The sequence below is a fragment of the Nanorana parkeri genome, unplaced genomic scaffold (genome assembly GCF_000935625.1).
Source record: "Nanorana parkeri isolate BGI_ZX_2015 unplaced genomic scaffold, ASM93562v1 scaffold1679, whole genome shotgun sequence".
NCBI lineage: Eukaryota > Metazoa > Chordata > Amphibia > Anura > Dicroglossidae > Nanorana > Nanorana parkeri.
The window spans coordinates 26,425-43,150 of NW_017307947.1; the positions used below are offsets into that span (position 1 = coordinate 26,425).

A 16,726-nucleotide genomic window follows, 5' to 3' on the forward strand; every position below is an offset into this window, starting at 1 on the left:
AAGTGACATTAAACCCTCAGATTTTTTAACATAAACCAATACTGTAATGTGCGCCTTACTGTAATCCATGGTAGTTTCCCTTCTCTTTGCTGCTCTTCCTTTTAAATCCTCATGTCTTATCATGCTAGGCAGAACTTCTGTTTTGCAGTAGACTGCCTTGTCTCAGGAATGGATACATGGTGTCTGTGTATAGGTTTGTAACCTGAGCCAGCACTACAGGAAGAGGCCCTGAGCTGCAAAGGGAAGTTCTCCCCAAGCATGAGAAGAGATACGGATTTAAAAGGAAGAGCAGCAAAGAGAAGGGAAACAACCATGGATTACAGTAAGGCACACATTACAGTATTGGTTTATGTTCAAAAATCTGAGGGTTTAATGTCACTTTTTCCCTGTCCCCTAGACATAAGCATGCACTTAACCCCTGTAGTTGGGGGGAGGGGGATGGGGTAGCTCCACTGCTAGGGTAGATATATGGCGTGCTTGGAGATGGGCTTTAAATTGTAGCCACATGTCTTCTTCCAGGACCTTATTGTAAAAAGGTTATTGCACTTTATATAATTACCTTTGATATATTTGTATGTTGTGACCTAACCCTAAGTGCATCTTTTCCAGTGAATGAAGTTCACACAGATATGGGAAGATTTGAAGCCAGGACTCAGTGACTGCAGTATTACAGTACCCTAGGACATATACACAGCAAATTATGTAATTGTAAAGTCATACCACTCAATCAGCATACTTGTTACTGGTCAACGGGTCAGTGTGGTTTTATATCAGATCAGAGCACCAACAAGGACCAGCTCATAAGGCCCCCATTTATTCTTCCTGTTAATATCTTCATCATTTAATGTCCTTCTCCCAGAACCCTAAAGAAATGGGGTGTCCCAAAACCCCTGAAAGCACTGGCTCTATTCCTATTTGTGGATTCCTCACATTTCGCACACAGCTTCTGACCACTTATTACTAGCATGCTCATCAGAATTGGTCAGTAATGGAGGCTACATATTTTCTCCTCAGAGCTTTTCTTCAAACTAAAAGCTCCAGATACCCTTATAATGGAATCTTACCACATGGCCTGCGCATTCAGCAAATCAGGCAAGGGACTCATATGCAGTGTTTTTGCTTGTGCACACTCCCCTGTAGCAGATCTGCAAAGGTAAAGCAAAGTTTATTCATCCCTGAGACATTACATTGTGTATTATCCGGAGAATAGACAGAAGGCTTCATAACTTTTATAAAGAAGCAAACCTATATGAGTGCTCCCCATACACACAATTCATCAGCCAGGTAGACATGCAGTTCAAGTATTTGACTATATGCAAAGAAGAATAAGAGTTGCTGTATCCAAAATAAAAAAATAAATGTTTTGGTTGGAGATGTACTTTAAACATTATTGGACCACGATATAGACATATATGTCATGGTCCTAAACTGGTTAAAACAAGATCACAGCTGACCTTGGTCTCATTTTTTTCAGCCATCTGTGGAATTTCACATAGTAGTAGAGCTATAGAGCTGCCCGATTACTTGTATGGGCCTGAGTAGGTGACAACCCTCCTACACCGTCGCAGCTGTCCCTTGTCCAGGTGGGTGTTAGTGTACCCGAGAAAGATCTGCACACACCTACTGTGTAATATCACTTGAACCTGAAAGTGGTGAGGATTTAATCACTTCCAGTTTTGGGCTGTCATTTATCCAAACGTTGTGACCGGAGAAGAAGCGGGTAAAGCACAATGTGTGTTTCATCAGCTTCACTGGGGCCCATGGGTGACACTAGGTGACCCCCAATATCTACATAAAGAGGACATGTTAGCCTCATATGTGATAAAACTAATGTTAAAGTGACACAGAACTCAGGAGTTATATCTTAAAAATGAATTCAAATACCTTAACTTTTAACAATACTGCACCTTACTTTTGTTTCCCATGGTCCTTGTGTGTGTTGTAAAGTAACCTCTGCTCCAAACTCCCTGTCATGATGGACTTCAATTTCATGTTTAGTCCATCCCAGGAGTGAGCATGGAGCGGTGGCTACTTTACAACACACACAGGGACCATGGGGAACTAAAGTAGCCCCCCTCCAGAAGGAAGGACAGTGTCAGCACCAATTCAGAGATGATTTGAGTGATATATTCCTATAATATTAGAGGTGCACCAAAAATTTTCAAAACGAAAATAAAAAAAATGTCAGGCCAAAACCAAAGCTTTTTTTTTCCAATGTTTGCAATTATTTTATTTATTTATTTTTATTAAATATTTGTATTCTTTTTACTTTACTGTTGGGGGCTTCTGGGAAATATTAAGGGTCTAAACAGACCCCTGAAATTTCCATTTTAAAATAGAAAAAGAGATTGAGAACACAAAGTCCTCAATCTCTTTTTCTGCAGCCCCTGCTATAAATGAACAGCAATCCTCTATACTGAGTCTTCCTGTTCATTCATAACTTGTGGAGATAGTATGTTTACCATTTCCACAATCATGAATGAACAGGAAGTGATGTAGATCACTTCCCATTCATTCATATTTGGGGACACAGTAAATATACTATTTCCTCAATTATTTACAAGCAGTCAGCGATCACTGAGTGTTTGTACCCGCTCTCCATCCTGGATCGGCTGTTACAGGAGGCTGAGCGAGCGGTGCGGGGAAGAGAGCTCGCTCTCCTCTGACAGGTGACTCCTCCCCTGCACCGCCGGCTCTGCCTCCTGTGACAGTTGATAGCTGTCTCCGCTCCACACCACCGCTTTCCCGATCTGTCACAGAAGGCTGGGCGGTTTGGTGCGGGAGAAGAGCTCAGCCTTCTGTGACAGCACTGACAGCTGTCTCTGCCCACACACACTGCTCTCCTCTTATCTGTGACAGGAGGCTGAACGGTGCGGGGAGCAGAGACGCCAGCCGCTTACATCGCTCTCCTCATGCACCACTCAGCCTCCTGTGTGACAGAGCAGCGCCCAGCGGGGAGGAGAGAAACCAGGGATGCACCGCCATTTCGGTTGAAAGATGGCACTTTCAACATTTTGCCAAAAGTAACATTTTCGGTCAATATGTTTCGGGGCCGAAATTTTGGTGCATCCCTATGTAAGATACTTTTTTTTTTTAATCATTAAGGGTTAGCTCCTGAGTTTAGTGTCACTCTAAGTGTATACAAAAGTGTATAAAAAAAAGTTCAAATGACATATAATAAATAAAAAAAATGTTAAAGCTCTCTGCCCCCACATACAAACGCAATGCACATATCGCTGTGAGTGTTAGAGTGAGAAATAATTCTAGGGCCGTCATTCAAAAATTGTTGATTTGATAAACATTTGCACAAATATTGTGCAAAATAAAAAAAATGCAACCAGCATTTTTATATTCTGCAGGGCCTCTGCTTTCAGAAAATATATCATTGTTTGAGGGTTTTCATTAGTTTTCTTGCCAAAACTTCAGACATTTAACATGTGTGTGCAAAAACTAAGTGGTTAAAGACATGAAGTATATTCCCTTTGCACACCATACTGGAATCAACCATATGGTTAAAAGGATGCTGCAAGGAATCTCGACTGGTCACAGTGTATAACATGGATAAGATTTGTTGTCAGCAGGGTCGGATTCCCGGCAAGTCCACCGAGGCCCAGCCTCGGGGCGGCACTGAGCAGAGGGGCGGTACACCCGACGCCCGGAACATGGAGTTCCGGGCGGTAATTTGTTTTCTACATTTAGCTCTGCTTTGCACAAGCCGGGCTAAATGTAGAATAGGAGAATTCACCTGTTTCTTTACAAGTAATCTCGGCGATGTGGCCGAAATCACTTGTAATTAACTGGTCCATCATCCCCCTGCCGCCCCCAACCCCTTCCCTGCACTTACCTCTCTCCATGCTGCGTCCTCCCGGCTCCGTCCTTGCCGCCGTCTTCAGTATGTAGAGTGGTGAGCAGAGCGGCAGGGTTAAAAATCACCCTGCCGCTCCGTGTAGACAGTGAGAGGGGACAACTGTGCTCTTCCTATCTCACCTGTCACAGGAGTTCCAGCACAGTACTGTGCTAGAACTCCTGTATTGGAGGTGACAGGTTCAATATAGAGAACATGTCACCTCCAAATGCTATCACACAGTAATAGCAATAAAGTTAGGTGGAAAAAATAATTACATAAATAAAAATAAGTAAAAAATAATAAGTAATAATAATTACATTAAAAAATAAAGTAATACATAAAAAAAGAAAGAAAAAACAGAAACGGCATTCTCTCAGTGAGGGGGTGGGGTAGGGGTTGTTTGGGAGGGTAAATCCGGTTGTGGTTGTCAGCATACCGTCAAGCTTGTTTCAAAGTGCAAAAGTCTTCTTTATTGCATGTTTAGGGAAAAGTCTTCTTTATGTCACAGTGTTTAGGGACCGCTAGGGACCCTTTGTTGGGGTTGCGATGAAACCTGATAAAGGATCCCTAAGCGGACTTGAAACTTTGTTTTTCTATGTGACCATGCAATAAAGAAGATCTTGCAATTGGAAACAAGCTTGTCGGTGTGCTGATGTCATATCTTATTATTGTACTTTAATGGATACTGTCACTTTGCCCGTTCAGAGGAAAGTGGCAGTGTCTGCACATAGCCCATGCTCCCAGGCATATACACTTACCAAGCCACATTTCCTCATCATGTCCTCCCTGCAGCATCCTCACCTAAGCTCTGGTGTCAGAGCTTAGACAAGGTGATGATGTTATGATAGTGTTTGGCCCTAGTGATTGGCCGTTCAATCCATCATCACATTGTTCGCCTGATGAAGGGACCCTTTGTGAACATGCATAAAAGATGTGCTTGCATCACTATTGGAGTGCCGGAGACTACAAGCCCCAGCACTGTCACAAAATAATCAGATGTGCCATTATTCACACCTGAGGGATGTACTGAATGCGTAATAACTACATTTAAAAGCACAAACGGAACAACTGCATTCATAGTACAGCAGCGTCGATCTTTTCCCTGGCCAGAAGTGAAGCTTTCTATATGGGGGAGCAAGGAATCGGGATCACCTTGAACTGGGTACACGGCCCACATTAAGTCAGACACTCTGAGGGCCACACAGATAGAAATATTGTTGAACTCTATATCTCCACATGATCTCAGAATTCCAAAAAACAGTAATGAAAGATGAACAGTGTAAAAAGGCTTCTTGTTCTCACCTTCTCATCTGCGCACTTCGTGCCGTTCACTACCATTCCGGATGGGTGCAGGACTGCCTTGCAGTTATCAAGCGTAGCCATAAGGGTATTGATAATATTGGGATTGGGGTTTCCACCAGAGCAGAAGAGCACGCCACATTTAACATCCCTATCAGGAGACAAGTAGCTCTACTGTAGATTACTTTGTAAAAACAAAAACACTTTTGCTATCTGTGTTGATATATTAGCTGGCTTATTTGGTACGGCTGTGTCATGAGTGGGCCTTGGAGCTTTGGTGAAAGGAACCCATGACTGGTAGAAGCATGGGCTGAGGAAGCTGTCACTTAACCACTCTATGCATATATAATGAAGGGAATACTGCTGAGTCTCTTCAATAAAGGGCCAGGGGCAGAAGGGGGCTACCCAGATAGCAAGCAATTGAGCTGCAAGTTTGAAAATGACTTGCTAAACTTTTGCAGACTTGCCAAGCTTCACAATTTTGTTGCACAATTATAGCAAGTCTGCATTGCAAGTCTCCAGACCAGCGAGCTTGCAGAGCTCTTGCTAAGACCTGCAGGACTCTTGCTGTAGACTTGCCAAGCAAATTTGCTACAAATTCATAAATTGGTGGTTGAGACAGAACATCATCATTTCCCCTTAATAGGAGCTGCATTTATATATATATATATATATATACTCACTGAGGAAGACATGGTTGAAATTTTCCCCCCAACTGGGTACAGTATCCATAGTTTGTGCCTCTCATGTTTACATTAAAGCAGTCATCGTCAGCTACAAGAGCATCTGCAACCAACAAGAAAGAGATAATGTACTCCTACAGAAAAGAGGAATGGTGTCATTTTCACATGTGCTATGCCTAAAATCAAATCTCTGGTAATTGGGAGGAGAGTAATAATATTCACAAATAAACTGAAATAAAATCATCTCCCGATTTATGCTGAATTAGTCAACAAATGTAATGCCTTTAAATACCTTGGAGGATCCTCATTTAACGTGACACCAAACTCAGGAGTTAAATTAAAAATACATTCAAGTACCTTGTCTTATCTTTACAATACTGCACATTATTTATATCACTCGACTGTAGATCCTCAAATCATCTCTGAATTGGTGCTGACACTGTCCTCCCTTCTGGAGGGGGGCTACTTTTGTTCCCCATGGTCCCTGTGTGTGTTGATGATTTGAGGATCTACAGCCGAGAGATATACAAATAAGTAACATTTCTTTTAATAGTTAAGGTACTTTAGAGCATTTTTTAAGCTTCAACTCCTGAGTTTAGTGTCACTTTAATATAAAACCACTGAGAAAGCATGCACTCATAGTTTTGTTCACCATGTTTGACCTAGTGACTCTAGTAATTGACAAGGGGGGTGGTGCTCGCCTTTACAGAGCATAAATTGGCGGCAATGAATAGCTGAGTATGGCAAGGAAAGTGATTAAAAAAACAATGCAAAAGAGGGAGGTGCAGCTATAGGATGGTAGCTGCATCGGCGTTGATGCCAAGCAACTGCTTACTAATTTCCTTGGTCTTGTGAGTGCTCCCTGGAATCCTGGTACAAACAGAAGCTACACTCCATAGATCTTCTAACTTGAATCCTCACTTTACTACTGTGCAAATAACAGACACACCATACAGGCGCTCCTCAGATCCTCTCACACATTTCACCTACCAAGGCCTATTCATAGAGATGTCTATGTTTAAGCCTTGGTAGAGAAAACTCGTGAGCGGGTCTGGGGAGTGTCAGTATGGTGTATTTGTTATTTGCACAGTAATAAAGTGTGGATTCAAGTTAGAAGATCTATTGAGTGCGGCTTATGCTTGTACCCAGGCCCGGCGCTACCGCAAGGCAAGTCAAGCGGCCGCCTGAGGGCTCTGCAGGGTGAGGGCAGAAAAAACAGGGCATTTTGACAAGTACTTGTACTTGTCAAAATGCCCCGATGTTTGCGCTATGTTTTTTTTTTCACTTACCTTTGGTGCGGGAGAGCAGCGGCGAGTCAGCACTGGTCCAGTGGGAGGAGCTCCAGGTGGGGTCCTGACTTAGCTGGCTAGCGACTGCCAGAGGATCCCGACACGCGTGGCACCTCAGGCAGTCGCCGGCCAGCTAAATTAGGACCCCACCTGGAGCTCCTCCCACCGGACCAGCGCTGACTCGCCGCTGCTCTCCCGCGTCGAAGGTAAGTGGAAAAACAAAACAAAAACAGAGCGCAAACATCGGGGCATTTTGACAAGTACAAGTACTTGTCAAAATGCCCTTTTTTTACAGGGGGGAGGGGAGGGTGCGGGGCGCAAAAATGCACCTTGCCTACCTTGCCTAGAATCCTAGCACTGGCCCTGCTTGTACCTGTGTTTCCACAGGTGAAAGCGCACCTTTTTTGGCCAGCACCTGAGAGACCTTCATTGCGGGAGTCCACGTACAGAATTGGAGGAGTGAGTGTGTGTGGAGTGCTCTCTGGAATGGTTGCTCCTGCAGAGTATTTGGTTCTCTTTGCTCATCTTCTTTCATCAATAAAACTTTGGTATGGCAAAGACGTGGTACATGGCTGACATGGCTGACTGAAGCTTGGAAACCATTGTTTAAATAATGACATTGTGTCACATACCTGATTGGAGACTGAATGTGGGAGAAGGCTTCCCTTGCACCTCGTGTCCCAAAGACTCTGGAGTTGGGAACAGAGTCTGAGTGCACAGCGAGTGACAGAAAGTGCCAGTGGTGATCACTCTGTGCAAGCTGGAGTTCCGGCACTGGATCGGGTCAAGCTGAGCTGTAGTCAAAACCAGGCAGGCAGCGGAGTGCAGAGCAGGATCCCTCCCCTGTCTGAGCCTCCAGCGCTGACTGGCGGAACGGACGGGGGAGGGGGCGGGTACAGCTGGCTCTGCCTCTAGATAGGCAGAGCCAGCTGTCAATCATGCAGCTGGATGGATCTCGACAGTAATGTCGGGATCCGTCCCAGCTGCAGCGTCTCAGTATACCGCAAGCTTTAGTTTGCTTTATACTGAGCTTTGGGTGACGAGAGGACCCTAGTTTGTGTCCTCCCGTTACCCTTAGGAGAACTATGGGGAAAAGACCTGACCCCATAGTTCTTTAATTCATTTGAATTGATTTTTCATGAGGCATCAATAAACAGGTTTTCACTTTAAACCTTCTCCTCCATACTACATCCTGTAGTTGGCACCTGTTTATATCGTTGGAATTCAATCCTTCATACATGATCCTTCTAAATAGCTATCCATTGTCAATACAATTTGATGTTTGCAAAATGCAATTTCTTTAGCAACAATACATATTTTTGAGACCCGCATACATTGAAGATGATGGCAGCTGTTAGTTACCTGAACCCCACAGGGCAGTGCACTGGTTTTCCAGCATGGGACACCTTCCATGAAGACAATAACCTTGGCCATTCATACAAGAAGTTCCGTCTGTTTCGAAAAGATCGAGGCAGAGATTGGATTTCCCATCACACTTGTCTGGAAGGTCACAGTCATGAAGGCTGAGTCGGCACACACTTCCTGCTTTCCTAATCTGTAGTACCACCAAAATTTACATTTATTAGCACAAAAATTGGGTTCAAATGGGCATTTTGATAACACTGTCTCAGTGTGATAAAGGGATGATAAGGGTCCCAACCGATCCTAAACAGAAGGCCTTCAACAATATCTATCGTCCACATATAGTGGCATTCTAAAATCTGTATTGGCACCACAGGATTTTTAGATTACTAGCAGGAGATCTGTATTTAAATTTGGCTTTATTCATCCTTTCTACTTAATGCCTATCTCCAGGAAAAAAAAATCACATTGTAGGGAGGCTGCACACTGATATCATCACATATGTTGCATATACAGCCCAACATTATGTGAGGACGCTGAAGGACAGTCCACAAGCTGGAGTATAGGGGAGATGAATGCCAGGGGAGTGCAGGGGATCAGTTAAGTAAATGCCTTAACCCAGGTACACCAGACCTAAAGAAGCAGTTGATCCTTGCAATGTAGCCACTGCAAGGGGAGGTTTCCCCTTCCTCCCCGGAGATAGGCTTTAACACTCGAAGCTCATTTTCAATCAGTTGAGCAATTTCCATTGTGAGAAAGAGTAGTAAAGCACAAGCAATGTGTAGCACTGCAAAGTAGGAAACAGAGTCTGCACATGTAATGAGCAAATATGGATCAAATATGGATGCTCTCATATGCATATTATACAAAGAAACATTAAAACAAATTAAAAATATTATCATCAAACTGATCTCTTTTATTCATGCGCAGAGCCATTCACCCTGAAAAATTACATGTCCATTCTAATTCTAATTTCCTCTGCTCCTTCGCTCCATCTAGTGGCCATAAAGATGTATTTTTCTGATATTACATTTGACCAGGAAAGAAAATATGCTAACAACATTTGTTTTTGCCTTCATTCACACAGAATGGATGTAAATGCAGAGCAAATGGCTGTGTGAGTTGTTTATAAATACACCTCAATATTAATTTCCTTTAGGGGAATTTGGACTCTAGATTGACGGATGCTTTAAAGATATGTCACTCACCTGACACTGCTCACAGCATTCCCCATCTGAACATACAGCTCCTGCTTTCAGATTACATGTGAGGGCATCACAGCAGGGATTGGTGCATTCCTAATAAGAAAAACACAATGTGTCCAATGCGCTCATTATATGGCGGTAAGTATAAACAGTACCAAGAAATAGTTCTCAAAATCAGTCCAGTCAACAAGATGAAGAATCTGCAGCAATTCATTAAGTAAAGTAGTAACTACTGTATGTATCCATTTAGGGGCACCTAGCAGAATATGAGTCAGAGCCTGTTCCATTATTATTATTATTATTATTATTATTATCTTCTCAGTTAGCATTGCATTGCAGGCTGGAGCTACTATGGTTGCAGTGAAGGGAGACACCCAGAGTGGGTTTTGGACATGAGATGAGCTTTGCAAGTTAAGTTTTATTTTACCTGTCTTTGTAAGAGACTTACCTGCAGATGGACTCCTGCTCAAAAACATGCACGCACAAAAGTATGCAATCTATTGCCCAAAGTTCCTGGAAAACGCGCTTTAGCACATGAACGTATGCATATGGGAACGTTTATGCGCAACTGCGCACGTACATGAGTGTGCAGAAATGCCCTCGTTAGCGTACAGGTGCACAGTCACACTATCATAGTTAAACAGGCATGAAGCCATGACCAGGTTGCTAAGTGGTCTTTAGCTTGTCCCTGTGTGCCATGTACTCTGTTCTTGTATCCTGACATCCTGTGTATGAACCCGGCTTGTGACCAATGACTTTGCCTCCTCCTTCTGATTTGGTACCTCTGCTCTCTGATCTCCTGTGTATGACCCTGGCTTACGTTTCCTGGCCCTGCTCCTGATACCAGAAGTTTGGGTATCGGGCTAGGTATCTGAGTATTTGGGCGAGTACAAGTACTCGCCCAAATATTCGGCATCGGCACCGATACTAGTATCAGTATCGGTGCATCCATAGAATTAATTGTAATGTGGTAATATCCAGCATGGCAGTGCCTAGACCAAGAAGGAGACAGCTGTGAAGCATGGTGGTGTTACCAGCACCTCCATGAAGAGGCATGCGAAGTAAGTCTTTTTTATTTTTTCCTCAAATTGCGCTTTTGCCACCCATTATAAATAGGTCCACTTTAATGAACTTGAAGCTAAAAGCGGAACTCCATGCCAACTAAGTGCACAGATGAGATACACGTATGGGAGCTGTTTCACTTGGCAGAGGATTTGTATTTCTGTCTATCCAGTCCTGAAATTTACACAGTTTTGTCACACACAGACCTGCCTGGCAAGGGAGCATGTTTGATCTTTCTCTGTTGCATTTTAGTAATGCTTACAGGTCTTGGATTCTTTGGGAAGCAGCGCACAGCTTTAACATTGTCTGGATACATTTAATAATGTACTAATGAATGCAGAGCTGCAATAATGTATGACTTGTATATCTGCCTGGAGTTCATCATGAATGAGAAAATGGAAGTATCTATGTTTACTGCACTTCTCCTTTGCTGCTTATTGCTTGCTACAAACCTACAGATGCATTTTACCCTCTTTTGTCGTTAGTGAAGGTTAGAATACAGACTGACCTGTTCAGTTCCACAGTCACACTGCTCTCCCATCTCCACAAAGTGGTTTCCGCACACTGGTGGGGCCATACTGGTCTTTTTATTGGGTTCATTCAACAGACACGTGGGCACCTTGGTCATCAGGAAAGTCTTGAACTGGTCCAGGCTGCATTGACTAAATGTATTAGGGATGAGAGAACTGTAAGGGGAGAGAGAGAAGACAAATTATTAATAACTCAGAGAAAAAGGAGGCAGACAATGATATGGTGGTATTGTAGACAGGGCCGGTGCTGCCACTAGGCAAACTAGGCAGCCGCCTAGGTCGCACTGCTGCCTAGGGCGCAGCTTTGACCATTCACCCCCTGCATGGTGCCTCCCCCATTTAAAATTGAAAAAGTCAATAGCAGACTGGCTATTGCACCCGCCCACTGAGCAGAGGAACAATGCTAAGAGACAACTTTCTCTCTCAGGTCCGCTCAGTTGCTGGTGTTTCAATAGCCAGTCTGCTATTGGCTATTTCAAATGAAAAAAGCCAATAGCAGGAGGCTAGCCGGCAGGAGAATGGGACTGCGCGCGCACGGGGAAAGTGGGGGCTGTGCCGCTGGAGGAGGGCTGGGGGGATGCAAGTAGCTGGTCTTGCCTATGGTGCAAAATAGTCTAGCACCGGCCCTGATTGTAGTAGAAGACCACTGTCTTGTGGGGTGAAAGTATAATCCAAGTTCATTGAACGCACATACGTTAATTGCTGCATTATCAGACATTCGGATTGCATCTGAATTTCCGAATGAAAGAAATAACATATCAGAACGTATCTGAATTTTTAACGATGTGACTGTGCCGTGTCTCTCCTCTTCTCCCAGCCAAAGATCTCTACTGCACACGCACCCGCCCCATGATCCTTCACGGCCGCTCGAGAATCATCAGATCTTTGGACGAGAGCGACTGGAGCGAGACACAGGTAAGTTTTTACCTATTTAGTAACTTTTTTTATGTTTTTGCATATATATACAGCTTGCAGTAGATACACTATATGCAAAAAAAACCCTAAGGTTTAACTGTACTTTATTGATACAGTACTGTATTATCTTCACATGTTCTATGTTTAATTTGCCTCAACAACCTAATGGGGCCCCTTCCACCCTCAGGCCCCAATGTCTTTCCACCTCTAAGAATGATAAAGAACCACATCCTATAATACATAGGATGTGATTCTTTATCATTCTTAGAGGTGGAAAGACATTTCTATCTGAAAGCCTTGTAACACCATGTACAGAGCTCTCTTAATACAGTGAGGCTGGGAGTCTAACTAGAGGGCTGCAACTTTAGCCATCAGCAGTCCTGAATAAACTACATTGAATTCTACTCGGAGTCTTCTTGGTGAGTTTGACCCTGCCTGTGGATACTACCAGCTCAGCAGGTTGTCAAACTTTCCGTACAGACTGAGTCTCAGGAAGTATGTTCAAATGCATAAATCAGTGTTTGAGACAGAGCCTACATTTGCTAAGTGCTTACCAACTATGTTCCATTATTTTTGCTCACTTCATGCAAACAAGAGCATCCTGTTGTTGGTCTATAAGATTCTATTCAGCTTTTATATCTTCTAATACAGTGGTTCTCAACCTGTGTAACCTCCGGACCCGCATTTGTCCTTAGTCTTTAAGTCATGACCCAAGTCGCACTGCAATGGAACACACAACATTGTGGTACCGCGCATTCTGGTGCAGGCAAATGAACTGTGGGCGGGAGGTGTGTTTGGGGTGTCACTCAAATAAATGGCAACGCAATGCACATCCCACACCAGAACGCATAGTAGGTGAGCTTGCATGGTACAGTGCGATAATCGCACGGGACTGTTCGATTAGCGCATTGCACTAGTGTGAACGGGCCCTCAAAAACACAGATACAATCTCACACACTCGTAGACATTCTCAACCACACATGCACACTCCTAAAAAAAAATTATGTTTTTTTGTGTCTACCTACCGTATGAGAATTGGAGTGGATCCTCAGCCTGGGGTGCAGTGTGGGTTGCTGTGACGGAGCTCCATCTATATGTGCATTGCTTGTACAACTCCCTTGTGCACCCTGCAGAGGTGCCGGGAGACAGAATGTGATGTCACTCCAGTCCAGGCACCTCTGCAGGACATGCGAGGGAGCTGTAAGCAATACATGTATGGATGGAGCTCCCTCGCGGCCATAGCTCCATCCCACCTCACGCTTACACTCAGCACCGGGCAGCATATGTTAAATGGTTGCTCGGCACAAAAACTGACAGTGCTGCAGTAGGGGAAGGCTGAGCAGCCTCTCACCTAGAAAAATGGAAGGCACGGGGTCGCGACCCACTTTTGGGTCACGACCCACCAATTGAGAACCAAGGCTCTAATAGTATTGTGACTTCATTCTTATCCCTGCTGTTCATAAAATTGCTTATTTATTCCTCAGCTTCTTCTGTAAGGAAATGAATACCAATAAGAGACGATGAACATATTACCATGTGCTTTTTACGTGACCTTTTGTTTAATTCTTTTCTCCACAGCAAATTCTGCTATTACTTCCACATCCACGAAACTGGTTTAGTACCTAGAATGTATTACTGTCTTTCCATGTCTCTTCCTGAACAGTTAACTTCATTCCTTTTGTATAGTTATTTAAAGAAGAACTCCAGTTAAAAATGTATACTGTGACGCCGCAGTATACCGCGAGCTGCTGCTTGCGGTATACTAAGACGCCGCAGGTGAAGCGGATCCCGACAATTATGTCGGGATCCACCCAGCTGCGTGACTGACAGCTGGCTCTGCCTATCTAGAGGCAGTACCCGCCCCCTCCCCCGTCTGTTCCGCCAGTATGTGTTCGCTCACCTCCCGATGGAGCACCGGCACTCCAATTACAGATATGATGCATCTTCTTTGACGTGAATGCGACATATCACACAAGTGCAACGTTTCGGGGGCACACAGGATCCCCTTCTTGCCTGAGGGCCCAGTCACCCCATATCCGGTGCGTCCTGCTGCAGTTCGCGCCCGGAACGCACTAGATCGTATACACGTTCCGGGGCAGGATAGGGCGTGTTGTTGCCATTCATGTCAATGGCACCACAGACATGCCGCCCAGTGCGATCGCCTGCACTGGAATGTGAGATCTATGCAATCCAGTGCGTTCTGTTCACTACCTGCAGCGGGACGCACTGGATATGGTGCGATTGGGCCCTGAGGAAGGGGATCCTTTGTGACCACAAAACGTTGCACTTGTGTGATATGTCGCATTCACGTCAATAAAGACGCATCATATCTAATTAGAGTGCCGCTGTTACCATCGCTACAGCAGATGAAGAAACAGGCGGGAGGGAGCACTGTCACAGCCGGCTGGCTCAGAGTATCTGGTGAGTATAAAGGTAAAAACAAGCACTTAACCCTTGCAGTGCGGGGGTAGCCCCACTGCAAGTGCATAGTTCATAATTTGTTTTAACCAGAGGAGTCCTTTATGTCTTCCCCTAACTAGACAAGAGCACCAACCTTGTGATGGGTCAATATGTTCCAGGTCACCGATGTCATGTCTCTAAAGTCAACCTGAACTCAAAAAGTGAAGGTTTGCTGTCTTCCAGGGAACATGCAGGAATATAATTTGTGATAAATACAGCACTCCCCCAGCCTGTGATTGCACAGTGAAGGAGCAGCAAGGATGATGAGGCCAACTCTCTGCTCATTCAGATCCCTCCACCTACAAACTTGCTCCTCACCAGCTTATTTGCATGCAGCACATCTGATTGTCCCCCAGTCCTGGCCCTCCCTTTGCTAGTCTGAGAGTGCTGCTGTACAGGGCAGTGGCCTAACAATCTCAGGCGGCCGCTATGGGGCCCGGCCACAGGGCGGCCCAGCCAGGGCATCCCTCTGATGCCGTGTGGGCTGCCTGGGTCGCTATGGCATGTAAGGGTGCCGGCTGTCACTGACATAGCTCAGCAGTGGCGTTTCCCCTCACAGCCGCTGCTTAGCTGTGTCAATGACAGCCAGCAGCTACGGCAGAAGAGGCCAGCGTTCACAGTGAAGGAGGAGGCGGGGCCCGCCTAAGAGCAACCCCGCCTCCTCTTACATCCCTGGCCAGTGACCTAAGAGCAGGTGGGGCCAGTGATGTAAGAGGAGGCGGGGCCCGTCGATAGAAGAGGAGGCGGGGCCCGGGATGGAAGAGGCGGCGGAGCCCAGCGACCACAGAGGTGGACAGTGCTGACAGGTAAGAGGGGTGCAGCCCATCTGAGACCCTGCAGAGCCCACTATAGAGAGTCTATGGTGGGCTCTGCAGGGTCACTCTTAGGTGGGCTGTTTGGTATATCAGGTGGGCTCTGCAAGTGGCATAACTAGCAATTATCACAATCACGGGGCCCCATACAAAATTTTGCTATGGGGCCCTGTGGTTTCTAGTTACGCCCCTGGTACAGGGTATTGACGCAGTGTCCTGGCGTGACATAGGAGTTGGCTGAAGGAACTAATGAGGGTTGTGGGGGACAGTGTGGATTAATACACTTAAAAAAGTGTAGACTTCCCCATAGATCTTTGAGGCTGAATCCTCTTCAACGGAATGATCCCTGGCCAGTGACCTAAGAGCAGGTGGGGCCAGTGATGTAAGAGGAGGCGGGGCCCGTCGATAGAAGAGGAGGCGGGGCCCGGGATGGAAGAGGCGGCGGAGCCCAGCGACCACAGAGGTGGACAGTGCTGACAGGTAAGAGGGGTGCAGCCCATCTGAGACCCTGCAGAGCCCACTATAGAGAGTCTATGGTGGGCTCTGCAGGGTCACTCTTAGGTGGGCTGTTTGGTATATCAGGTGGGCTCTGCAAGTGGCATAACTAGCAATTATCACAATCACGGGGCCCCATACAAAATTTTGCTATGGGGCCCTGTGGTTTCTAGTTACGCCCCTGGTACAGGGTATTGACGCAGTGTCCTGGCGTGACATAGGAGTTGGCTGAAGGAACTAATGAGGGTTGTGGGGGACAGTGTGGATTAATACACTTAAAAAAGTGTAGACTTCCCCATAGATCTTTGAGGCTGAATCCTCTTCAACGGAATGGCATCTGGCGATGGGAGGAGCAGGAGCTGTAAGTATTTAAATTATTTTTTAAAGGGAGCTGCTTTAACATTTCTTATCTTACCCGAGATTTGGTGACATTATGCAAGTCAATGAGGAACACGTGCAGTTTACATTATCATGATCCACTCCCAGGTTGTGGGCAACCTCATGGGCAAATGTGGCTCCAACAAAGGCTGCTGACTTAGTGAAGTCCTGAAGGGAGAAGGAAAATGTAAGAGACACCTGAAGTAAACAAGGTCTGGATATAGACATGTACGGAAAAGAAAACAAAGTCAATGTTCAGATGATATTTTGCAACTACAAGTACCAGCATGGAACTCCTGCATGCACTGCTGCAGCAGGATATTGAGAAAATGTGAAATATTTATTGGTCAACATCAGTTGATTGTTTTCTACAAGATTGTAAATTTTGT

At 45.1% G+C, this 16,726-nt stretch overlaps 1 protein-coding gene across 1 annotated transcript in view; it reads right to left on the reverse strand.

The window, feature by feature from the left end:
* Positions 1-5,254: 5,254 nt before the first annotated feature.
* The window catches only part of LOC108799264 (zinc metalloproteinase-disintegrin BlatH1-like), a 51,957-nt gene continuing 40,485 nt past the window's right edge, over positions 5,255-16,726 (reverse strand). Inside the window, exons 14-18 of the mRNA XM_018571102.1 lie at positions 16,375-16,505; positions 11,256-11,433; positions 9,689-9,778; positions 8,481-8,673; positions 5,255-5,320 (exon numbers count right to left, since the gene is read on the reverse strand). Of these exons, the coding sequence (XP_018426604.1) occupies positions 5,301-5,320; positions 8,481-8,673; positions 9,689-9,778; positions 11,256-11,433; positions 16,375-16,505 (612 nt within the window). The 3' untranslated portion in view covers positions 5,255-5,300. The remainder of the gene's footprint in view (positions 5,321-8,480; positions 8,674-9,688; positions 9,779-11,255; positions 11,434-16,374; positions 16,506-16,726) is intronic.